Source organism: Acomys minous (genome assembly GCF_964271855.1).
Source record: "Acomys minous genome assembly, chromosome: 4".
In the NCBI taxonomy this organism is placed as follows: domain Eukaryota; kingdom Metazoa; phylum Chordata; class Mammalia; order Rodentia; family Muridae; genus Acomys; species Acomys minous.
The window spans coordinates 40,783,035-40,809,993 of NC_140486.1; the positions used below are offsets into that span (position 1 = coordinate 40,783,035).

A 26,959-nucleotide genomic window follows, 5' to 3' on the forward strand; every position below is an offset into this window, starting at 1 on the left:
CTTGAATCAATTGTGGTGAACTTCGGGTAACATAAAATACAATTGGGAGCAAAGGGTCTCCTTTATCTACATTTAAGTAAGACAAATGTTTGAATATCATGTTTTCAAGAAGTGGTTACTTTTTGGTCGTAACTGAAACGGGAAAATGGTACAACTCTTCTCACACATTCCAGATAAATTTATACCTAACTGTTCCCTTTAAAAAAAAAAAGCATCTCTCAAGTTTCAGATCTCAAGATATGAATTTGATTCCCAAGTTTGCTACCCGCTAGCTGAGTAAGAATTGAAATGAAGTTGTATGTGTAATGTACTTGGCACAGGGCTTGTTCTCAGAAAGTGTATTCTAATATGCATTACTTTGCTTTCCCTAAAAATGGTCATAAAGCCTGAAGATAACAAGTCCAGGACGGTCTAATACGTTATACATGTTAGTAATTCTCTGTCCTTTATGATACTTCAATCCCAAAGTGTTAAGTGGCCCATATTATTATAGCATCTTTCCTCATTTTACACTTCCATCTCATACCATACTTATTCTCACGCAATTTCTTAAAGAATATTCACTTCCTTTCATCTCATCGTTATCTTTGCCATCACATAAAAGACATGGAAGACTCAGCAAATACTATATCAAAGAGAGAGCAGTAATAAAGTGAAAGGTCTGATGCCAAGATGGAATTAGACGCAGCTCTCACATGATGCCAGGATTAGGAAGACTTAGGGAAACAGAGGATACCCTGCATTCTGAAGAGGAAGGACATCCAAAACTACAAGTACAGCTGTCTAGATCCATGAGAGTTACCACACTGTTGCATGCTAAGCAAAAGCTTGAAGCATGAACAGAGGTAACCCTACCTTTCTACCAAACCCAAACATTACTCGGGAAGGTCTTGTGCTATCAGAAACATACAAATTGACTCCTTTCCTGCTTTCCATTAATTTAATCCTAAAAACAAAAGAAAACAAAACAAAAGACACTGGATGGCAGAACAACATAGTATGGTCAACTTACAGGTCAAGGGGGTGTGCAAAGGCTCTCGGAAGGCTAAAACTGATCCAGAGAGATTGATTCGATGAGTGCTAAGGGCTCAGTTATTCAGAACCAGAGCCATGCACACATGCTCCTCAGGAAAGGGGAGGAACAGAGAGTGTGGAGTAACTGGGCAAGGCTTCAGAGAGGAGGAGGCACCCAGTTAATGAGCACTGAAAAAGCCAAAATGTCCAAGGCAACAGCCACATCAGGAGGCACCACAGTCATCTAATAAATAGGACAAAAATAAGAAGGATGCCCCAGGACAGGTCTCCATCTCCTGTTACATTACCAGAACTATCTAGAGCTAACCTCTTAGTATCAGAGTTTTGCTCTCCATGGCCTTCTGAAGTAAACCACGCCATGTGGATAGATCGATTTGAAGATTTCCTTAAACCAAGTCTAACAAAATCTGTCTCTTTCATACACCTATAAAACTCATAAACAATCCTGTAACTCTGATTTCAGCCAATGACAGCTCACTCTGATCTCATTCCTCTTAATCACTTAAATTCAAACGAAATACAAATAGTTCACAAAGCTAAATGTCTTCAGTAATTCCAAACATTATGACAGAAAAACACAAAAGCATAGAAAGAACTCTTGCTGAGAAAAGTCCCATTTGTTAAACTCCTCTCAGTGCACTAGACTGTCTTCCCACGTCCTCTGAGGGGGCTGGGTTCACATACATCCTCAATCTACCTTTGATAAATTGAAAAAAATGAGCAAGGATGGCTGGCTGCCTCTACTTCATGGATGAAGCCATAGAGATCATTTACATAGTCAGCATGCAGTGACATGGAGAGAACATTGGAGAAGCTACTTCATGGATGCTGACTATACAGCACAGCCTATGGAAATGCTCATCAGATTCACATGTGCTCTCTCTCCTCATGAGGCTGACAGATGAGTTAGCCTGAGCCTAACAAGTTCCACTGTAGTAATGACCTCCATTAGTTGAGCCTGGGGGTCATCGTTGTATTCTGTATTTTTCATCACTCTCATACCTTGATACTCCCAGAGGTAGCCATAATACAATCCAAAGAGAGGATCATAGTGCCTTGTCAACAGAAACTTACAAGAAACAGATCATGGTTGTCATGGTTAATAATGGTTAAGGTGATACAAGTGGAGTAGTGTCTGCAACTGCTGCGTCCAGCACTGGACTTCTAATAAGCATTAAAGTAAAATGATACATACACAACATGGCCTGGCCCCATCTCAGAGAAGTAGGTAAAGCCTTTAAGGAGTTCCTCTTGGCTGTTGCCCTACTCGGTTTTCACGTGTATCAACTTAGTCTCTGGTGCTTCCATCTTCCCTGCTGCTGTGGGAAGAGGTCTTTCCCAAACCTGATGTCACAACAATTAGACAATGACTTTGTTCTTTCACTGGAACACATCACAGCGTGGCATAGCTCTTGTCGTAGTTAGTTTCCAATGCTGCGATGAAACACTGTGACCACAAATAACTTAATGAGAAGAGGGTTTATATCACTCACAGTTGCATGTAACAGTTCACCATCAGAAGTAGTAATGGCAGAAACTCAAGGCAGAAACCTGGAGGCAGGTGCTGATGCAGAGGCCATGGAGGAAGTATTCCTTACAAGCTTGCTCCAGTGGCTTCATCAGCTGCTTCCTTATAGAATGCAGGACCACCTAGCACCAGGGTAGCCCCACCCACAATGAGCTGGCCCTCCCATACCACTAATTAAGAAAATGTCTTACAGGCTTACCTACAGCCCAATCTTACAGAGGCATTTACTCAATTGAAGTTCCCTCCTCTCAGATGATTCTCGTTTGTATCAAGTCGACGTAAAAACTATCCAGAACAGGACTAAAAGCAACTTGACTTCTAAGTAGCTTTGTGGGTTAGGCCACATATATCCCAAGATTATAGACAAGAAACTGAAGCTATGAGGTGTTCATAGACTTCCAGGAACTGCTGGGGCAATATTAGGGAAATGTGTGTTTTAGTCAACGTCCATTTTACCTTGGGATCCCTTATCCCAGCATACACTGTTTGCTTGCTTGCTTGCTTGCTTGCTTGCTTGCTTGCTTGCTTGCTTGCTTTTAGAGAGCAGCTAAATTGAAAATGGATGGTAAGGTAAGGCAGAGATGGCTTCCTGAAAGAGGTGATCAGCAGGCTTTGAGGAAACAAAGGAAGGAAGGCATTCCAGGCTTCGGGGGCATGGAACAGTGTAAGATCCTTGGGGAACCTCAAGCAAGTGCTGGAGAAAAAGTGACTTCGGTCTGGAAGAACGGGGATGGGTTGTGTTAATGGACATCCAAGTGACTAGGTCATGCCAGGTCTGAGAAGGAAGAGCTATGCCACACTGTTACTGAACTCTTACACTGAAACAACAAAGTCACTGACAAGTTGTTGTGCCATCACATTTGGGTAAAGACTCTCCTGAAGCAGAAGGGAAGATAGAAGCACCAGAGACTAAGTTAATACACATGAGCACTGAGGAGGGCAACAGCCAGGATGAACTCCCTACAGGCTTCACACACTCCTCTGAGATGGGGCCAGGCCATGCTGGGTATGTATAATTTTATTCTATTGTTTATTAGAGGACTCTGCAATTGTATTGTCTGTTCTTCCCTGGATACTAGTTTGGTGCCGTCTGACAGTTCCATGTGCTTACATAATGAATACTATTTGCTTTCGCCCCTCCTCTCCTGCTGGAAGTCTTCTTGAGCAAGTCCCTCTCGCATTTTCATGTCTTCTTTTTGTGTGTGACCCACTGAGTTTAATTAGAGTTTCTTGAAGAGTGTGGGTGGGAAGTAATTTACTGCAGCAAGGGCAACTATCACTACACAACTGAAGAAAATGACACCCTTCCCCTAACAACCTGAAATTGTCAACAGTCCCCCAGGGAGGAGGGGGCCCTAATGGGCTCCTCCCCTATGTATGACGAAATGTTGAGGGGCCCAGTCTTGTACCGTGTGATAACCACAGCCGCAGTGAGACATGAACTCATGAGCATCAATGACTATTTCATATCCAGAAGACAGGCCCGTGCTACACGGCCCCCTCTTCTGAATCTTACATTATTCCCAGCCCTTTTTCTACAGTGTAACCTCAGCTTTAGAGGGGATGTCAAGTTATCCTATTTAGGGGACCAAGCCCTCAATGTATTCTCTGCAGTCTGGCCCTATTGTTACTTAAGATGAGGCTAAAAGAAAGTCAGTTTCAAAAGAAATACTAAGCTACTATAAAATGACTACTAATGTATGTAATAAAATTTGGTATATAATATAGGATGCCATATATCATTTCTATATATTATATCTAATGCATTGCATACTATATGTAAAATATCATACATACTATGTGTTATAATATGTACTGTGTATTGGGATACAGGTTGTATGAAGAGCATATAATATAAATAGCACAAACATAAAATTCCTGTTGAATATAAATACAGTAGAGGTTGTAGGAGAACCTGACAGCCAGCATGGAAGTGCTACACCTGTTTGCAGAAAGCAGCCGTGATGACATTACCTAGGAAGCAGCCACGGGAGCCAATGGTGTGTGAGAAGGCACAGAGATGATCCAGTGGGATGGGAGAAAAAGTCTTCCCTAAGGTGCTAGGTAGTGAGTGGTGATGCCCTTCCCCAAGACCAAATATAAGAGGCAACAAGAAAGCCTAACAGAGAAACTAGGTTAGTTGGGACACAGGGAATGCCCCCCCCTCCCCCGAGGACTACCAACACCAACAGGAGTGCCTGGCAGTCAGCTGAGAGTCGAAGAGATTACCTCTGTGAAATATGCCTTTAATCAGCAGGAACAGAAGTCAGCAAGCAAACTAATAAAGTATATGTGCTGGCCGCCATCCAGACCATAAGAAATTAGACAAATAAACAGTCTTTACTACTTCCCACTTTGTGACTAGAAACAGTCAATTAGAAAAGAGGTTCTAAATATAAGCAATGTGTTTCCCTTACCAAATGAGGCCAGCTATACCAACAGTGGCATGAACACCTTACGTAGCCAGACACCGGCTTCTGCATGATAGAGTTACACCATATCACAGATGGGATAAGACTGGTCTTTCCTCACAGGCTTCTCTGGCAATTCCAATGCTCCAGAAGGCCCAGCACACAACCGTTGTATTCCTGCTTGGTGGTATCTGTTTGGTTTAAAATAGCATCTCACCTTGCATCCAGGGAGCTAGAAAACCCAGGACATGGTAGAGGCCTTACACCCAGAGATGTACATTTTGCAGGCTGTGGACTCCTGACCCTCAGGCCACCATCCCTTAGTGCAAAAGACCAGAGGCAAAAGGACAAAACAACTTGGTGCAAAAGTGCAAGCTAGTTGGCTATTTTGTTGATACTTCTCTTCTTTAACCTAGACGTTGCTGAGCTGGTTCTTGTGAAGAACTAGAGAGAAAGCAGTTTTCTGCTTTGCCCATCATATGGTTTCTGTTGCTATTATTAGATTTTGTTATCAAAACAATAATCCATCAATATCCCAATCCCCTTAAATGTGAAGGTCCATACACCAATGAGACTTTAAAAAAAAAATAGGTAGGCCAGATTTACTGAGGGGCAAGAACTATAGTTTGCCAATCTCTGCACTAAGTAACCAACTATTTGCTTTCTTGGCCCCATATCCTTGCCTAACAGAACTTGGTCCAGTTCCCTTGAAATATATCCCATTGTAAACTTCTGGTAGGCTCCCTCCAGAACTTGAGACTCTAGATGGAAGAAGAGAAAGGGTGAGATTTTCCTGAGCACTACGATAAGCTGGATGCCAGGTCAGTTCTTCATAAGCGCTGTCTCCTTAGCGTTCTCATACAGTCCAATGAGAGGCACAATCATTTCCATTCTACAGATGAAGGAAGTAAGTCTGGGGATGACAATCCCTTCTGCTGATCACGTAAGAGTAAACCCAAATCTCTGAGGACCCAGGGCCAAAGGTCGCAGTGGGTGGTATTGCATTCCACAAGCACATGTGGCCGTCTATATGGAAGGTGTATACTGGGTCTCTTCTCTTACACAGTCCTCTAGGGATTTCTGCTTAGTGTTGCTACCCACACAGTGCTGGGTAGTGACAGCCCTAGCCAGGTGCTATCTATCACTTGCATGCACTGGCTCTTACAAACGCTTTTAACATTCAACATCCATGCAAGTACAAATGACAGGTGCAATCCACCATGACTGGAACATATTATGTTTGTGCCTCCTTTTCTACCCCATGAGGATGGTGCCACACTCAAGAGGATTTGAGACCACAGACCTTCACCTAGCCTCAATAAGTCCCTTGAGGCAGCCTGGGAATCCTGACGTGGCTGGTAGTCTCAAAACACAGCATGTGTTTCCCCAGAATATTCCCAAATGAAAACAAGTCAGTCGTGAGGCTGAAAGCAAGCATGCCAAGTGGATAGGCTGTGGAGAACCCTGGTAGGCAAGGCTGCTCCTCAAAGGATTCCTTAGATAAACAGGCTAAAGATGATTTTTATAACTGTGGGTGGGGAGGGAGGGAAAGAGACAGAGAGGGAGAGAGAAAGAGAGGAAGGGAGGGAAGGAGAAAGACGGAAAGGGAGAGAGGGAGAGAGAGAGGGAGGGAGAGAGAAGGAGAGAGAGAGAGAGAGAGAGAGAGAGAGAGAGAGAGAGAGAGAGAGAGAGAGAGAGAGAGAGATTACTGGAGATTGGTCCTTAAAGCCTCACAATGCCACGCAAGCATCCTACCACTGAACTATACCCCTATTCCTTTTACTTCCTATTTGAGATAGCATTTCAATTAAGTTGCCGGGGCTGACCTTGAACTCACTAACCCTGTCAGACTCTGAACTTTTCCTTTTCCTCTTAAGTAGGGGATTACAGGTCTGTGCCACTTGGCTCCATATCAAACCTGCTCATTTTGAGAGTGAGAACTAGCTTGTAGCACTTCGTCATTCTTAAGAAAATGGGAGAAAGTCACTAACTGCTTAGATCCCACTGGGATAGTACAGGTCATCATGCAGGCCACTAGAAAACAAGGGAAATTGGGACAAATCAATAAAATCTTGCGTTCAGCCTGGAACGCAGCTAGATGTATCTCACGTGGGTATCTGCACCCATCACCCATCTCCGCTTCAGGGTCTTAACCGCTTAGCATTTTGTTGAACTTCATTTCCATACATACAGCTTGGAGCCTGAAGATGAGCTTACTCTCTCGATTCACACGCAGCATCTTGCTGTGGTCACCTGAGCTCCTACTACTGTACAGGGAAGGCTTCCTGCTGCAGAGCTCAGGCTGGCCTTCTGACTCCTCACTGCGGTCCTTGAAGGTTGTTCTAAGACGGGTTCCAGGGACCAAGTCAGAAACACATGCTCTCCTTACTTCTGTGGTTAGCTGTGTAAAACTGCAGCAAGACACTCTTAACAGAGACAAGGCTTCGAAAAGGCTGCACTTGGGCAATCTCCATGCCCCATATCAGACTAAGCGAGGCAGGGAACACGACAGCACGTGTTCTGGATCCTGGTCCTCAGATGTCAGGAACACTCAAGGGGCATATCCTAAGATGAGAGGCACAGTGTGGTCAAAACTCAACAGCTGGAAAGTATAATCATTGTCAAAAGAGATAAAAGAGGTTGTAAAATAGATATCCTGAAGGAAAAAAAAAAAAAGAAAGAAAGAAACGAATTGAGAAGAAGGAGCCTTTTAAAATGACATAAATCCACAGGAATACATGAATGCCAAATCAAAGAATGAAAACAAAATCTCTTTCATTCATGAATACAGTATTGTTGGTGCTTTTTTCCTTTTTTTTCAAAAAATAAGCATATCAGAGATTTCTCTTTATATCCCTACTGCTTAAAAGTTGGTAGTCTTCTCAAATACATATTCATTAAATACCTCCTTTGATATTGCCGAGAATAGTTAACTGTTTGACTAAAATACTAATGAGAAAGAAATAAAAACTTAATTCAAAATATTTCCATAGCATTGAAATTCACAATGGTACCAACATGCTTAAGCTGTCGGCTAAAGTTTAAAGCACTGATGTATAGAACATATGTATGTGAACATATGTCTATTTGTATACATATATGTGTATATGTGAGTGTATACCTATGTGTATGTGTGTACATGCATTTTTCAGATGTTTTAGCTCAAAAGACAGGCAACAATTTTTTGCTCTTTGATATGACCATAGAACATAAATCCAATGCTTGGACCAAAGTCTCCTGAATTACTCAGTAAAAAATTAGTAGCTTAAAAATTGGTACTTATGTAGTATTTAACGTTGATAGCAATAGATAGTTTTAAGAAGCACTGTTATTCAGGGTCAAATCCATACAAGCACACTTTCTCATAAGAGTGTGGTATACGTGTGCCTAAACTAATATGCAAATATATTTATTAGGCTTTCCTTGGGGCATGAATGCCTCCTGACAGATGAAGAATACTTAAGTAACTAAATGATCAAGGCCCTATACCCATATCCAAATAGACAAATTATTTAGAAACAATTTCATTTTGGCACAAGACAGCCATTATAGATAAATACATAATTAGGTTAAGATGTTCAGCATATTCAAGAAGGCAAAGGAGAAACTTCTGGTGCCCAGATTTAACTGTGAGAGCATGTCTACGTGTTGAAGTCCAAAGTTTGCAAAGTCGAAATCTCAACGTGTCCCATGAATTAAAAATCAAAGTCCAAAACTAAACCAACGAAACAGCATTGCTCAAAGCCAGCATCTGACACAACAAACACTCAAGCTCATGACCGTAATGAATCAAGCTCCCTGGTTAAAAGTAAACTAATCCTCGTTGAAGGGGGGACATTTTGAGGTATCCTTGGCCATGTTTCACCAAAAATAATTCTCCCCAATTCGTTTAGACCACCATACTCCAAGCCTTTGGTAGGGGTTGGAGGCACACTATAGAAAACTCTCAATAGAAGTCAAGTTAGTGCCGGGGTGGTGGGGCACTCTTAAGTGAAGTAACCTGTGGCCCCAAAGTGATTACAGACCCAGGCACTCCCAATAGCTGAGGCTGACATGTTTGCCTGGGGCTGTTTTCTCCCTCCCTCCTTTCAGCAAGGGTTTAATGCCAGAATTTTCCATTATCCAAATTATTCCCCATGCTTACTTTTCAGAGTGCCTGCTTAATTCTTCTAAGTCACTAGGGTCCTAATTAGTGGTGAGGAAGATGGAGTCACCAGTGCAACCTGAAGGAGTTAACTCAGAGAAGAAAAAGCTATGCTTCCAGGATGAAGTCAAGGCAGGGGAGGGTCAGAAATGTTAGCCCCACTCATTTATGATGGGAAACTCCAACCTCAAAAGACATGCGAGGCTTGCTTTTCCTCCCCCTCAAAGGATTCCCTCACAGTCAGAATCTGAATGAAACCCACTTAGACAAAGTCTTTAATAATGTTGCTGACAGCCCAGGGAGGGAGCTACTCCATCATGCCCATTTCACAGACAAGGAAGCTCAGCCTCAGAGAAAGTCAGCAACATGCCCAAGGTCACACAGCTAATTAGTGACAGAACCTGGAGGGAATCCAGACTGACTGGCTCCAGAGGTGGCACACAAAGCCAGGAGACTACGCTGCAAAAAAAGTAAACAACCCAAAAGGGAGTCAGATCGTTCTGTTCGGCAGGCAGGTATACTAAGAGAAAATTCAGAAATTATAGATTTTTGGGGGGGTAGGGGGTAGACTTATCTTCAAATAATGCTTTCACTGTGTAAACTTTAATTATTAAACAGGGATATTCTCCTAAACAATTATCTAATATTAAAAAGCCAAGTCTGTAGAGGAATAAACTATATATGTATGTGCATGTGTATGTGTATGTGTGTGTATGTGTGTATATATATATATATATATATATATATATATATATATATATATATATATATATATGCATCTCCCAAGACTTACAGAGGACAATACTCAAAAGCTTTGCTGGTACACTAGGCCAGAGAGCCTACATAGAGCATGCCAAGTTGGTACCTACAGAAGTCACTTGTAAGTACTTCCAGTAATAATGGGAGTGACAGAAGCTTTTGATAGGATAATTCTATAATACAGCTGTTTCAAATCACATCCTTTAACTGGATAACTGTTGATAGTTGATCCTTAGGAAATCACCAGAGATATTCAGAGTAAGTCTATATCCAAGGGTATTCGGAAAACTTATTTTTTTTAAAACGTGTTTGATTTGTTTTTTTAAGGATCCCAAAAATAAGGAAAAATAATTCAGTCAATCACAGCAACATGGTAGGGAGAAAACACAGCCAGTGAGAGACTATGTGGTGGCATAGAAATAGCAAGAAAAAAAAAAGAGAACTTATTTGTTTTATAGGGCTGCACAGCAAATACAAAGTGACCCATTCCACATGAGCTAGTCTACCAGGAAAAACTACAGCCTCTAGTGAGATGGCTAATCTGTAGCCTTTTTAATATTTTCCTATGCTTTATAATTTTCTAACATGAGTACTTATTAATTGTATAGCCTAGAGGGAAATGGGAAAAAATTTAAGAGAAAAGGCATCAGGTCATGAGACATATGCTAATGCTTAAAATTAGAAGCAAATCTTCTTAGTGTCCTTGAACGTGGTTAATAAGCTGGGCAACTGTGACACTGCAGTTCACTTAAAGTATGTGGCTTTCGGCAAGACAATTCCTTGTGGTAAAGTAGGGAAATTTGGGAAGTGGTTAATAGTCAAAAAAGAAAAAAAAAGAAAAAAAAAAAACCAGAGCACTTACTACTTGCAAGGCTGAAGCAAACATCGCTGATGAACAAGCAAGTGGGAAACAAGAAAATGGGGCCTAATTCTGGAACTTGGCCTTCGGCTCTCTCAGGCAGTGGGCATGGTTTTCAAAGGCACACTCTTAAAACTTTCTGCCAGTCCAAAGCTAGGGAAAAGGCGGTACATGTTAGTGGCAAGGATGCATCTCCCTGATAACCACTGCTAGGGACCAGTTGCTGCAGCAGAATGCAGCCCCAGGGTGGACGTCGTAGCCAGGCTAACTCCATACACAAACCTTCCCGAATCTGAAGAAATGTGTGTCACAAAACCACCAGAATTCTCACCCAAACAACACTGACAACCTGAGACACTGCCACGAAACCAACATACTCCTTCAAGTCTGAAAATACGAAGCCACTCACTTCATCCAGTAATGATTTTATAAGAGCCACTTGGTGACAGTTGCTGTTAAGCATGGCCATTTGAGATCGGCAGTACCTTTTGTGGTACCTTTTTAAAGTAATCCTGACAGGATATACTGGGTCATTTCTGACCTCACTGCAGAAGAAAGTCATCAAAATAGAGTGCATCCCGAGGAATGTGATGCAGGCATGCAAAGCCTGATGAGGAATATTCAAAGAACAGAGCCAGGACTTGTTCACTGGTGAGGGCATTTAAAGGGCCCTACGCAATGTTTAAATGTGAAAGAATCAATTTATTCTGCTACCCGGGAAATTACAGTTTGCCATCTTTATCGCTCTCCTGCAACCGAAAAGCAAGGTCAGCAATGACCTTCAACTCGCCAAGTCTAAAAAGCACTTCTGGTCCCCAATTAGCAGACCTGAGCAGTGGTGCAAAATGCTCCTGTCTCCTCCTAGCACCGCCATCTCACCTCCTCCACTTCAAGGGTGCTTTCTTCTCTCTCTCTCTCTCTCTCTTTTCTAGTTCCTCCTTTTCTTAATCTCCAGCTGTCAGAAAATGATCTGCCTGCTCCCAGCCTTCTCATTTTACTGTTCTCACCCAGTGATTTCATCAATTCCTGTGTGGGCTTAAATAGTCTATGTTGATGACGCCTAAACTTAATTCCCAGTACAAGCCTTTCTTCCAAACTTCAGAATTTCATATATATATATATATATATATATATATATATATATATATATATATGTATAACTATATATGTATATATATTATGTATAAACTATATATGTATATATATATTATGTATTAACTATATATGTATATATATATTATGTATAACTATATATATATATAATCAGTATACTTTCAAATATATTACATTGATTCCATATTGTGACACGGGGTATTGCTAAGTTGCCCAGCCTGGGCTCTAATTCTGCATCTACTACAGGCAGGACTCCAACTTGTGATCCTCCTGCCTCAGCCTCTGAGATCCTAAGAGTGCACCCCCAGGTCTAGCAAATCGTCTCACATCTCTTAGTTAACTGTTCAGATCTGTCATCTGGGGAGTAGAAGCACTCTTTACATTTGGCAAAGGGAAGGCCACTGATGACCTCTGCAGTTGCAAGGCAGCGATAAAGATTGCTCTCTCTTTCCACACTATGAACTCAACTGCTTTCCACAGAGCCGGGAAGTGATCTTTGTATTGGCACTTGCCTAGCCAGGCACCTCAGATCCACGGATAAGTCTATCCTACTTCCAAAATGGGTCTTAAACGATCTCACTTCTTAACTCGGCTACTACTACCCGAGGCCAGTGAGCGCAGCTTCTCTCTATGGCACAGCTTGCCAAGATGGCCGTGCAGTTCCCAGGCCAATTCCCTCAATGTAAAATGAACTAACCCTTTTGTAACATTAAGTTAGAACATGGGTCTCCTCCACTTTAAATACTTCACTGACTTGACAACTGTACTTTAAGTCTTTACCACAGCCACAGGAGGGTTCCACAGTAGGTCCCTGCATCCCTTCAGACTTTGTTTGGTTCCGTTCCTTTGCTGCTTGAGCTACACTGATTTTCTTAGCACAGTAAACTCCACCTATTAACAAACAGGCCTTTCACAGGCCTTTGCTACTATAGACTCTCTTGATACTGGCTGTCTCTTTTCCTTTGGGTCTCAGTTTAAATGCCACTTCCTTGGAGAGTCCTCCCTCATCCTTCTGTCTGTACAGAGCATCTTTGGTCCCCAGTTGTCTGTCTCATCCTTTTTTTTTTTTTAAATCCTCATCATGGCAGTTACAAGACTTCGAAAAATCTATTTGCTTATTTAATATTTCTATTGTCTCCTTTCTTCATAAGATCCTCGGAGTATTAGCTCTACGGTGAAAAGGACCTTCCCATGTTATTTACCATTGTATTGTAAAAGCTCGAATTCTTATTGTTATTTCATGCATTTTTCTCTTATATTTTGAGACAGGAGTTTTCTATGTAATCCCAAACTAGTCTTAAAATAACTACATAGTGCAGGCTAGCCTTGAACTCAACAGTAATCTTGCTGATATAACAGATATGTGCCCCATGCCTGACTGGAAAACATCTAAACATTGATCATGAACTGAATAAAACCAGACTTCACTTTAGCACAAAGAAACCTATCTCCATCCCCTTCCAAACGTCTCAAACTGTTGTTTAATGATGGAACAGACAACCTGCCAGGAAGAATGGTCACATGGCCACTGGCTAAATACTTTCATTAAGATGTCATGAAGGGCATTCCTAATGCTGGGTAGGACACAGCACTAGAAGGTGACTAACATCAGTGCCCTCTCATTACGTAGTTTCTCACCTTATAAACAGACTTCTTAAGAAAGTTCAGTTGAAATATATCTTCAAAGTAATGAATAACATACTATTGCCTGATAAAAAAGAAAGCCGCTTTAGAAGAATCCCATAAACCCAAATCCTGACCAAATATTTCCCTGCACTAAATCAGTGCAGGCTTCCTTAATCTACTCGCCAACTATGGTCTGGCACAATGATAGCCCCCAGGGCCCCTTCCTTCCGGCTACACACCAAGTGGCTCAGAAATGGGACAGAGGGTCAGGCAAAGCCACTAGTGGTAAACCTGAAGCTCTCCTCTCCACTCATTTGTGATGCTGCTCTGTAAACACACCAGGATCGTGTTATTTAGTGTCACACCCATAAATAATGCAGAGATCTTTACACAGGCGAGCAGAGAAAATTAGTCCTGAGTGACTTCGTTACTACAGTATTCGCACAGTCAAAAGGCTTACAGTGCCATTGCTACTCATTGCTACCAACTGGGAGGTTGTGGGTGCTACAGAATCAGCCACCGAGCTTATCACATGACAGAGTAAGTCAGCTTCCCACCCCAGCATCTGTGGAGCCAAACAGTCACCCTGTAGCTACAACATCCATCTATTTCAAAGGCACAACAGAACCAAAGGCCAATCTAAAGTCATATCTAACTTTTCATCTCTCTTCACCTTCCCAAACCTCATTCAAACTTTTCGAAGTCAAACAAATACTGATTTTTAAATACACACTTCTGATCATATCTGTACAGTGATTACTCACTTTCAGGGATACTAGACAATACACGGCCTACTAGATACAGCAAAATAGATGCAAATAATCCTATGAGGTCCTAAGCTTTGACCTTAAATATTTTTTAATCATAAATGTTTCAAGAAGATAATGAGCTTTCTAGACCTTGAAACGAAAAATAATAATAAAAGCTTCTCTTATAATGCCCACAGTTCATCATGTTATGGAAGCACACTAACATTTGAGAAGCAGAGACAGAGGCCCAGTCTTTATGAAGGGAGTTTTGATGCCAAGACCTCAAACATAAGGTCTTATCAATGGTGAGCACTTAGGTACACTGAGTCAGCAATATTACTGCTGAAATGTATAATTCTCATGTATATACCTATATTATATGTAATACAGATATATAATATCATAGATACATTATGATCCTAATATATTAAAATATGCACATGTATTACATATCAAAATATGTTAGGAAAGAACTAGAAAACTCCAAATTATTCTTCAGCACGCATCACAGGTTTGACACAGGAATCCACAGCAAGCCATAAAATAGGATAGGGCCCCACTGCAGGAGAAGAATGAGCCAGGTCACTAGGTACTGATGGGAAGGAAACACCTCTGAAATGCACTAAGGCATAAAAGCCAGCTATATATGTATATCACTACTTCTGAATATTTGATTTTGAAATTCTTAAAGGATGCACAAGACACTTAAAAGTGGTTACCTCTGTGAAACAGACAGAGTGTTCATAGACTTTAACATCCCAGTCTTTTTAAGCCCTTCTGTGCTGTTGGAATTATGTTTATGATGTGTATTCGTTACTGTGTAAAAGCAATAATGACTACATGCATTATTTTGGGACACAGTTTGGGAACATCCAGGTGCTCCTTGTAGAAGTGAGAAAGTAAATGTCTCTCCTCTCTCCATTACAGGGAGCACACAGAGCCTGCCAGGTACTGAGATGTCAACCCTCCCCCAGCTGTCAAAGAGACAGGCAGGTCACTAAGACCCTACCCTCGGCAAGCCCTCCTCCTATGCAGGGTCACGGTTCACAAGTGAAAGGAAATCTTAATTTCAATCTTTCCAGATACAGAACTACATAATCCATCTCTGAAAACTGAGCTTGAATGAAATGTAGAGGAATTCCATTATAAATGACCCAAGGAAAACCAAGTGTTTCCCTGGTGCTATTTATCATGTAATTATATTACCGAAGAAACAACACTTCCCAATTTAAAGTATAGGACCTTCCAGTCTCCCGAGTTCCATAAGACCCAGAAAGACCATTTAGCACTCCGAGGGGCTTCCATCTTTACTTCACAATCTTGTTTTGGCAAATCTAAAAATACTAAACAAACTCATTTTTATACTAAAGTCGCTGCCATGAGAAAAATGCTGCAGAGATAAAGTGAAAAAGATTAAACAAAATCTATATTCAAACTTCCTTAAGGATAAGACTTTCATTTACATTTATTCTGTCAAAAAATATCTCCAGCCCTACTGCAGGGGTGAGAACAAAAACACATGTCTCTGGAAACCATGTGTCTGCTTTTCCCACTACTTAACCTGGAGACACAAGGTAGAAAGCTATTTAGTATCACAAAAGAAGGTCAAATTGAGTAAATAACAATCCTTATAGCCAATTGCGCTTGTCAAAATGTGGTAATTACATAGGTATGTATTAAAGTTTGTTTATTTATATTCACTTTATTCCTGCACTTCTTCCTTTTCTGGATTTGCTGACTGGTACAGAAAGCAAAGTCAAATATGTGTTTGAAAACATACACTATCTACTTAGCTGGAGATTTTCCCCCACTCTGCTGAATTCTATATAATCATTCTGACCCTGCCCCCCCTACACCCCCAAAAAACTAATTTCTGTTTTGGTTCTTGGGAGTGAAAGTAATTAGGGAAATGAACTATATATGTAGCCCATGCATTGAGCTGTCTGTGGTGCTGAAAAATGACCCTATAGCTGAATTGTACTGTGCTGTGTTCTAAAGCCTCCCTACCACACTATTTTAATCCAAGCACTTCTACCCATGAGTCACCTGAACCATTTTCTGTTGCCACATCGTGTATAAACATTTTATCAAAGGTCACACTGAACCTTGCTTTCCAAGGTTCTCCACGAAAATGCCAGGGCCTCCCCAGGCTTGGTGAAAGGATTCTCATGGACAGAACGTCGGGACATTGGCTGAAACACTCGTCCTGAACGCAGTGGAAAATCACATCCTGCACAAGTAACTCACCTTGGCTACCTGTCACTAACCCTCATACTTATACGACTAAAAACAAAAATTGTCATTTTTGATATCTTACATCCAAGGCCATGCTCCAAATGCCACCACAGCCCCTGTACTTGCAAAACTACCTCAGAAATAAATCAGTATATTTAGAATCCTTTATAACAGACTCAAAAGTGCCCATTGGTCTAAAAATTATATGAAAGAGATACACCTCCCATAGTGATATGAATAACACTCAAAGAAGTCTGCCGTGAATAATTTTCCATCGAGCTCCTGATCACATACACTCAGTTTCTCTGAGATTCGGGGTAAAGTATTATGTTCTTTGGACAAATGAGAAGGTTCCTACTTTTTCTGGTTCTTCTTCAGTGCTGGCTCAGAGTTTCCATGTGTATTTCTTACCTTCTAGCTTGTTAACAAAGAATTTAAGGACTATAAAAAAAAAAGATTTTGCTTTTTAAATTGTGTCTGTGTGTGGGCATGTGCACATGGGTGCTGGTGCCTGAGGAGACTTGGGGATTTCCCTGGGGCTGGAGTTACAGGCAGTTGGGCACCACCATATTTGAGTGCTCAACGCGCAACTCAGTTGTCTGCGAGAGCAGTATGTGTGCTCTTACCTGCTGAGCCAGTTCTCTAACCGGCTTTCTTAATTTTAAAGAAGCATTGCAGGATAGAGTATCGGGGGTGAGGGGGGGGGGAGAAATTGCTCTTGATAAAATGATTTTTTGTAAAAGCTGTATCCAAAATAAACAGACATTATTACCCAGCCCTCTGTCTTGGAGTTATCATTGTAAACGTGGCAGGCTTAACAGCGGCAAATAGATCATAAATAAGCCGAACTTTAAGACCTAACATTCTGCGACGTTTGTGTTATGAACAGTAAGTTCGCTGTATGTATTCCCCAGGGGGCCCGGCCTTGTCCCAGATTTCATCACTGGGCCCTGTTGTCTAGTTAACACGATAGAAACATACAAGTTAGCCAATGAAGGCAATGTTTCAAGCATAAAATAATCTATTAAAATATTTTATATTTATTAGTATCTGTACATTTCTAGAATTCTTGCAGTGTATCAAAATTTTAGAACACATAAGTTATACTGGGAAGCTCCTCTTATACCTGAGTTAGGTCAAAACTCTCTGCAAGTCTTACAAAAGTCTGTGTTTTTTTTTAAAAAAGATACTTTGCTTTTCAGAACAGCACAAGCAGCCCCTGACCCTGACACCACGAATGCTTCTTTAGCCCTGTGCTTTCAGAGGGAACGGTCAGCACTAGGAAAACTTATTAATAAAAACATGATTGACGAGGTCTCCCATTCAAGCATGATTTGAACAAAACCACGCTGGTCTCCATGCCAAACGTCCTAAGCTATCCTTAAAAACCTGTAAGAAAATCTCAGGGTAGCATTTTAAGCTCAGCCTATTCATACCCTGAGCTCCTGCGTGTAGAGGGGAAGCACAGATGACGCCTTCTCCCGTGTGGCAGGACTCCTGGTGAGCACCAGGCTCAGAAGGAGAAAGCTGAGAGGGCTGTGCCTGCCTTCAAGTTGGGCCGCTTACTGCCTGACCTGGGAAGGCTACTCACTTCCTCTGACTGTTTCTATCTTGAATCGTTTCTCATCTTTCTCTCTTCAAGTCTTCAAGGGCTCTGGCTCAGAGCACAGCAGAGTCCCAGGGAGGACGTTTGGAAGAATCTCAAAATGCCACCGTCATAAGGAGCGCACTAACGAAGGCTCTGTATCCTCTCCTAAGACATACAATTCAACCTCGTACGCCGTAGGCTATCGTTACCCACCCCAAATGCTCTCCATTTACCCTCATTCTCTGTGCACACCCCTTCAAAGACACACTTTTCCCAAGTTTTAACTAACAAGGAAACAAAAAGAAGTCGGTTCCCCCCCCCTCCTCCTTTCTTGGAGTTAGCTGTATCTTTATTCTGTCTGGACAGTCATTAGAACTGAATTCTCTATCTTTTCTGTGGACTCAGTAACTTACTAACTTGGGGGAAAAAATTAAGTTAAATTGATGGTAAACTGCCAGATGAACCCATACAACATGTCACGCACGCTCAAAGGCAACCTGAATCAGTAGGCTTCATGCCAGTCCCATCAATGACTAACGATGGCTCAATTTTTTTTTTTTATAAATTCTAAGCTTGAAAATATCAATCTCATCTCGAATTCTTTAGTTACTTTAAAGTCCCAAACTTTAATACCTGTTTGACTGTGGGCTGGAGAAAACAGCTATTGAGACTAGCAGTCAAATCTAATAGTGTAAAACAAATATTTTCTCCTTCAGAGAGCTCATGAGGGCAGTGGCCTTAACTTTCAAGTGACATTTAAAATACAATGATTGTAGCTAATGACTGGAGTAAACTAGTCAAGCTATGCAGGCTTCGTGAACTAAATAAGCTGCTGTAAAACGCATTAGAGAAAAAAAGGATGGTGCTCTTCTAGGGTTGACATAGGCTAGTAATACCGTGAATTTATTTTCCTAGAGTGTATCTCTCCTTTTAAAACGTGGGGCTGGTGGAAGTGAATTGACCTGAAGAAGTTGGGGGAAAACCTTAAGATTTGATCTTATCAAATACATTATCAGAAAGGTCCTGCCTGTTTACATGCTGTGTTGACTGGCTTGGTTTTGTTTTTTCTCAACTTTCTGAAAGAGCAGGTCAGGTGCTGAGATAACCCTGCCTGAGCTTTCTGTAACCTCAGGCAAGGACACAGCGGCTTGGAAAAGGCACCTGCTGTCCAGCTCTTCCCTTAGGCTGTCTTCATGGCTTCTGGGTATTCAAAAAATAAAATAAATAAATAAAAATTAAAAAATACAGCGGAGCCTGTGTTACCTGTATTTCCCTGGCGTGGTACACGATGATCAGACCGAGGAGGATGATCGTGGACAGACTGATAAGGCATTTCAGAGCTAAGGAATACAGCGACGCCTGCAACACAGTTGGATGAAACACTTAAGCACTTTTCAACCACCTTCCAAGCCACGAGAGTCAGTTCAGAGCACGTGGACCTGAGCTCAAGGTAGGATACACGGGATGGGGGCAATATGTCTTGCCTCTAAGATGCAAGTTATTTGGCCACAAAGCCCAGTGAGCAAAGGAAAACTCACGGCTTGGCTGCGGGGTCCGCACCATCAAGGGCTGAAACAAGGCACCTGACTCGCTACAGCCTAGAGGAAGTTGCTCCCGGAGTTTAAGCACTTTTGGTTAAAAAACGTGCCTCTGCAACATGAGCACCAGGAGAAGAACACTCCTGCTTTCCCCCACCGACTCCAGTAGCCACTTATTAGCATGCCTGAATGTGCTGGGCACTCAGCACCGGGAGAACTTTTCCTGTCCTGAGTTGCCCAGCAGACTATGGGTGTGCGTCCTAGCTGCTTCTGCTGCTCAGCCAAGCAAGCCTAATGAACCCGGGGACACTTGCGACCTCGTAGGTAAAGGGTTCCCACCGGAGCCCATCCCAACCACCTGGCTCCCGCTCCCGGAGGGTATTCAGGAGCAAAAGTCGGTACCTTGTCGTAGGCGCCCCACGACAGCTCGGTCTCGATGACCATGACCACGATGCCGAACATGCCGAAGATGAGCGCGTAGTCGCTGAGCCGCTTGCGCTTCTCAAACAGGGCGCGCCGGTGGCCCAGCTTGTAGCCGATGTTCTGGTTCTTCTTTTTGCTGGACTTGGTGCCGCTGCTGCTGCCATGCCCGCTACCGCCGCCGCCGCCTCCGGTGCTGCCTCCGCCGCCGGTTCCGTAGAGCGCCAGGTTGTTGGAATTGTTGTGCTCCGGCTTAGACACCACGATCTCCGGGGCTGAGGATGAGGCGGCGGCGGCAGCAGCAGACGGGGAGGACGCGCCACCACCTCCTCCTACGATGGAAGCGGGGGGCTGCAGAGGCTGAGCCTCGGAGTCCATCTCGTGCAGGTTCCGGCGGGACGAGCTCAAGTTGCTGAGCGGACGCATGACGCCCCCGTTGTACCTGCAGCTGCTCATGGCTATTTCGGTGAAGGGGTTGCTCTCGCGGCGCGCCTGGGGTTGGTGATGCTGGTGGTGCGCCGGGTGCGGGTGGTGGTGGTGGTGCGAGAGCGGGGGCCCGGAGCCCAGGCTGCCCAGGCTGCCTGTGGGGCTGGCGGCGGGCTGCAGGCTGTGGCACTGGTGGTACTGGGAGGCGGACGCGGGCTGCTGCGCGTACTGCTGCCGGAGCGCACTGGCATGGCTGGACGGCGTCAGCTCGCTCACATTGAGCTGGCTGCCCCGGCGCGACGAGCAGCAGCAGCAGCACGAAGAGCCCGACAGCGGCGAAGAGGTGCGGGTCCGGAAGGCGCCGCCGGGCGAGGAGGTGCGGAGCAGCAGGGACAGGTTATCCCCCGCCCCCGCCCCCGCCGCCGGGACACCGGAGGAGGCGCAGCTGTTGCACCGGAGGCATGGGCTGCTGCCACCGCTGCCGGGCTGCTGGTGCGCGAGGTGCGGGTGGTGGTGAGGGTGCGGGAGGGGCGCGAAGGGCGCGCACGGCTTGTCCTGGCTCTGTTGCTGCTGCTGGCAATGCAGGTGTGAGGAGCGTGGCGGTGGCGGCGGCTGCTCTGGAAAGAAGCCTCGTTGGAACTGCAATGGGGTTTCCATGTCAGGGCTGTTAAAGCTGCAGGGAGACCAGGCGGTGGTGCACCCTGCGCAATGCGTTATGGTCGGGAGCGGGGACTCCTGCTGCTGGTGCGAGGAAGGGCCCATGCCGGCTCCGGTAGAATCCAGGCGGCGAGTCCGATTGGTTGGGCGCACCAAAACAATGGGCATGACATCACCTGCGGGGACCGAGACTGAGTTTGCGGCGCGCGCGGCTTAGGGGAGCAAGTGTGTGAGAGAGGTTGGGAGGGGAATCTGCAGAATGAAAACCCCGGGGGGCTCAGGCCGGCTCTAGCCGGGGTGAGGGTACTCGAGGGCAGGGATTCCACCTGCGGTTCGTGCGCGTCCGGCACCATGGTTGGAAACACTGAACTCTCCTATGCACAGTGGCGGGCTGCAGGGGTGGGAGAAAGAGAGAGAGGGGTGCCTCTCGCTCTTCGACTCCGGCCCCCTGACTGGTGCGGGACGCACTGGCCCGAATGACCTGCCTGGGGCACTGCAGCATGTCTGGCCACCCTGGTCATGGAGCAGGCGCCAGGACAGTGAGAAACCCGAGCCACTCTCCCGCCCCCTCGCCTTGTAAGGCCCCAAGACAGCACCTGCTCGTCCCATTCCCTCTCCCCCGACCATCCTGCTGAGAGTGGGCTGCAGGCTGCTGGCCAAGTAGCTGCGGGGGCATCGGTTTTGGGGAGGGGAAAAAAGTTTGGCGACTGCCTATGCGACTGTATCAGCGTCGGGAGAAAGTCAACACTAGATGCCCGGCTTGGCCTCTGAGGAATCATATCCGACCCCTATCAGGGATCTGTCCCTATCGTCTAGCTATTTAAATCCAAGAATTGGGATTGGCGGCGCTGTAGCTGTTATACGAGAGCACTGCGGCGCGGGTAGGGTTAACCTCGCGGCGCCAGGGCGGGGGGGGGGGGGAGGGGGCGGGGCCGGAGGAGGGGGATCCCCGGCGTCCGGGGAGGAGCCCGCTCGGGCTTCCCGGGTCCCCCTGGCGGGGGCGGAGGGCTTTCCCCGGGAGCGCCCGCTCACATTTGCGCGTTTTCCGGAACATGTAGGGCTGACGCCCCTGGCCTCTGGGTCCTGGGCGCTCAAGCAGTCCTACAGCCTGAGTGGGTAGGTCCGAGGGCTACTTTGGCGGTGCAGACGAGGCTTGTTCCAGGGTCTGGGGGCTGCTCAGCCACCGCAGGCCGCCACTTTCTCTGTTTTTCCTCCTCCTCCAGACCTGCAGTACAGACACAAAGCAAAGGCAGGTCACTAATGCGCAGACGCCAAGCATCTTCCCAGCCAAGGCCAGACTGCAGCGGCTGGGCGAGGGGCTTGGTGCAGGTTGATTGACTGCCAATTAATATTATGACTCGACTGAATAATCGTTGCCCTTGGACAAGGAGTTCCCTTAGACTTAGCTATAATGATTAATTAATCCCTAATAAACCAATAAAAACTGCGCTTTGAATTTTTGCCTTGGTGTGTCCTTACTGAGCTAGCTATACACAAACAAAGCAGCAGGAAGTCTCTTTGAGGGTTCTTGATTAGCACTCCATCATTAAGCTTTGCATTTTTATTTCTTTGTGGATTGAAATTCTTGTCTTCCTAAAGAAGGGGGGGAAAGATTAAATTGGCCTGTTAAATGTTTGAGTTTTGTATCGTGATTTCAATGGTTTTTTATGATGGAGATTACTGTCTAACAGATTAGACCAAGAAATTAAAGCGAAAGCGGATCGTTCTCATTAGGTAATTGGAATTCTCAGCTGGATCCAATTTCGTGATAGTCTACTCAGCAGCTGCCCTAAAGTTGCTTACGTGTGTGTGTGTGTGTGTGTGTGTGTGTGTGTACGTGTGTGTACGTGTGTACGCGTGCCCGCCCTCAGTGCCAATGAGTGAATAATTTAGTTCTGGATATTCTTTGCAAGTGTGTTAAGCAATTTAACATTTTTGTGTACACAAGTAAATAGATTAGAAGGGAAAAGGAGAGAATTACATTTAGAGCCATAGTCCATGGCAGGAGATAATGAATAATCAGGGCTTGACATTCTTAATGATATTGGCTAAGAATTGCACTTTAGTGGCTAAGAAAATCAAAGCCATTATCCTTATTATCTATTGTGATTTTGTGTTTGTTTTATACCTTCAAAGTGGGAAACAAATAGTGTTTAGAATGAAGAAATGTGTTGGATTTTGAGGGCAGCTGATCGTGCACAGATGGGGGTCATCACTACTGAAAATAATTCCAGTGGAAGAAGGGCATGGTTGTCCGTGCCTGAGACCCTACACTTGGGAGATGGCAGCAGGAGGGACAAGAATTCAAGGCCATCATCACAGATGTAGCGGGTTTGAAGCCAGGCTGAGCTACACAAGGCTACTTAACTGTCTTAAACAAAAGAGAGTCAGGTATGGTGACACATGTACATAAGTAGATTGAAATTAAAATGGAAGCTTCCCAATTATTCAACTTTTAGTCTGAAAAAAAACTTTAATTGAAGTGTAAAAAATCCATCCAGTATTGGTGTACTTTGCAACAAGTTATGTAGGCCTTTTTACTGTTCTTCATAGATGATTGAATGAAATGTTTGACTCGTCTTTATCTCTAATTATCTCAAAAAAGTATATAAAAAATTAATGTGTTCAATACCTTCTCATAGATTTAGAAAAGATTTCATAGACCTCCCCCCAAATATCTCAATGGTTGTTACTCAATTTAAATTTTATATATACAATTCCAGACTTACTAAAATGTCATAAAGAAAACAAAAGCCACAACCCCCTGTTGTTAAGCTTAAGCTAACTTGGCCAAATACCACGGTCAACACTTTTCACAGGCTTCAGAACAAATGGAACAATACTGAACCCTAGCCGTCCCCCCCCCCCCCACACACACACACGCACACATGCACTCTGTCCCTATAAAGCAATGGCTTTCAACCTGTGGGTTGCAATCCCCAAAGACCATTGGAAAACACAGATATTTACATAACAAAATGGTAGTTATGAAGTATGAACAAAAATAATTGTAGGGTTGGGCGTGGTCAGCACAGTATCAGGGCTGTATTAAAGGATGGCGCTGCATTAGGTAGGTTGAGAATCACCGCTATGTACAACTGTAGGCATAAACACGGCATGGTGAAACAAAGCAGCAAAGACAGTACTTTTCCTGTGGCTGGTGTTTCGCATTTACATCTGTGAGTAAGTGGGAAAGGAGAGAGGGAGGAAAGAGAAAATGCTTAAAGCAAAGATCAATGGTTTCTACTGAGAGGCTTTCACACATAGATGTCCCCGCCTCCTTCTTCCATTAAGGCAAGCAAGTGTTGGAATTCCCCTAGATTAACACCAGAGGTCACAGTCACCCACAAAATGCCTTGCAATCTAATCAATTAAACCCCATCTCTGTTTTAGCATCCTTTCTTCTCTCTCTCTCTCTCTCTCTCTCTCTCTCTCTCTCTCTCTCTCTCTCTCTCTCTCCCTTTTGCTACAAATCTCTCTCTCTTTTTTTTTTTACAGCCCATACCAGTGATTTTTCCATATTTGTTGTATGTCAAGCTTGTGAGCAGTTACACACACCTAACACAACCAACCCCTAAATACACACAGTCATAGAATAGGTTTCCCAAGCCACAGAAGCCTAGGCTTAAAGATTTTAAAAGGTTAGTTTTACTCCATTTATTTTAGTCAGATTCCTGTTATGTTCTTTTTTTTTTTCCTTCTTCTTCTTCTTCATAGGAATTACCTGTACTTTTCTCATTCACTGTCCCTTAGAAAGCAGGACTCTCTTGACCTAGGTGACTGGAGTGTATTTCCAAAGGCAGTCAAAGCAAGAGAACATATTATCAGTTTCCTACACTGTGTGGTTAGAGCAAGATTTCCAACTAAAAAAATAAATATATTGGAATTAGGTTTTTTTTTAATTGCCTAGCTTAGTCAATTATCTGATAGTACTGAACTGCACAACTCTGTAATGAACTGCAGCCTCTCTGAGCCTGTTTTCCTTCACAGCTGATTAAGAAGAATCAGGAAAAAGTATCATTGTTTCCTTAGTACAGTTCCATGTTTCCTGAAAGATAACAATTCGAGAGTCCACAAAACAACGTTGTTTTAAATCATATGTTCCCCAGTGTCACATTTACTACATCACATTTAAGCTGAACATTAAAATAACGCATGCCTTCTTGATGCAATTACACATACCTGTATCATGATGATATAGTATTAAACCTGTATTAACCTATTTTCCAAAGGCTAATAAGTCATTTTGGTCCCCAACTATTAACTTAATTAACTTTTCATATCATATTTTATTCTCTTCCTTGTCTTCTACCATTTCTCAACTTTTTAACCTATCTACAAAAGTCTCAGAAATGCTAGCAAAGCACAGAAAGTAAAATCATATTAATCTTGCTAGCAGAATGGAACTCAGATTACTTGTTAAATGGATGAAAAGGCTAAACATATTGAGTAATAGTGTTTAAGAAAAATCTGTGGATTTCATAAACATATATCCCTGTGCGATTAGACACAGAAAAGACAGGGGGGGGGGCACTGTTTGAAGGCCAGTGGGTTGTACAAAACTGTTTCTTCTGTACTGTTTCATTTGGATTTCACAAAAACCCAGGCAGGAGGCAGAGAACGTTTTATTGTTATCTGCGTTTTACAGGTAAGGAAAATACCTGAGATAGAATGTCTGCCCTACCTAAGGTGACTCGGGTGAGCAGCAAGGACAAGGCAGCTCGCCAGCAGTCTTTTAAGTCTGTGCACTGTGTCATTTTTCACGTCCTAGGGCCTTGTCCCACCGCAGAAGAACTCATGGGCTGCACCCATGTACTCAGGAACGGACGGCATGCCTCCGAATGTTTTCCCACTGGCTGCTCTGTTGCTTGTAAGCTGTGTCTTCTTGTTGGCTTCATTTGATCAAAGGATAATTTGAGGGAATTTAATATGAGCATGGAGGAAATGGAAGTACTTTATGCCTGCTTGCCTAAGATGCCTAATTAAAATGTATAGAGAGATACAGGAGTAGAGGTGCTTTAAAACAGAGCAAAACATGACTTACAACACGATTCTAATATATTCAGCTGATTGGGGCTACATCCAGGAAAAAAAAAAAACAACAGGAGATCAGTGAGGATATTTATCATAACTATTGAGGGCTATTTGGTCTTGTATTAAACAAATGAGAAGGAGAAGCCTCTTGGTCTTACAACTCGGAGCACTGTTTCTATAGTCTTTCCTGAACCCACACAGATCATTCTTGCCTTACGTTGTAGAAGATTGATGACAGTCAGAGAAAGGAGCCAGGCTTTATCTCACAAGGAGAGACTGGTGTGTTTCCGAGATCAGGGACTCAGCAAAAGTGGAATTATAATAATTTTAAAATAGTCCTAAGTATTGAGGACACATTGAAACTCCCCCATCATAGGCCTGCAAATTAAGTCACCTTTTGTTACTAACTAACCCTGGATGCCTCAGTGCTCTCTTTCCCAGTTTCCTCCTATGCATCAAGCTCACACAAATCCCTAGACTTCTCTTTTATTTATCTCCCTTTCTGGTATAATTTACAAACCCCCACCCCTTAATAACTGTCTTAGCACAAGAAAGAGTTGATGGCCACTCAGGTAAAGGGAAAGAACCCTGGTCTGTGACATTGAATTCAGTGTAATGTCACCAAGAGGAAGTTCTCTAATGCTAACACCTTGTCAGTGTTTCAGGCTTGTCCTTATCTGCACAGCCATGCTCCTCTTTAAAATGACTTTTATTTAATGCCATTGCTGTTTTGAGGCTGTAAAGATGGATATTTTACATTTATAAATCCACACTTGTTCCCTTGTTTTCATAGCTTGCTTATAAAAATAAAATGACTGAAAGTAACTACATTATAAG

General features: G+C 43.5%; 1 protein-coding gene and 1 long non-coding RNA gene across 2 annotated transcripts in view; one reads left to right on the plus strand and one right to left on the minus strand.

The window, feature by feature from the left end:
- KCNN2 (potassium calcium-activated channel subfamily N member 2) overlaps positions 1-22,247 on the minus strand; it is a 136,013-nt gene extending 113,766 nt beyond the window's left edge. The window contains exons 1-3 of the mRNA XM_084778411.1: positions 22,121-22,247; positions 19,988-21,264; positions 19,311-19,406 (exon numbers count right to left, since the gene is read on the minus strand). Coding sequence (XP_084634537.1) covers positions 19,311-19,406; positions 19,988-21,264; positions 22,121-22,142 — 1,395 coding nt within the window. The 5' untranslated portion in view covers positions 22,143-22,247. The remainder of the gene's footprint in view (positions 1-19,310; positions 19,407-19,987; positions 21,265-22,120) is intronic.
- LOC311595586 lies at positions 22,075-22,549 on the plus strand. Its single transcript, XR_014778502.1, has 2 exons — positions 22,075-22,204; positions 22,312-22,549. It is a non-coding gene; the product is annotated as an uncharacterized lncRNA (long non-coding RNA).
- Positions 22,550-26,959: the final 4,410 nt, after the last annotated feature.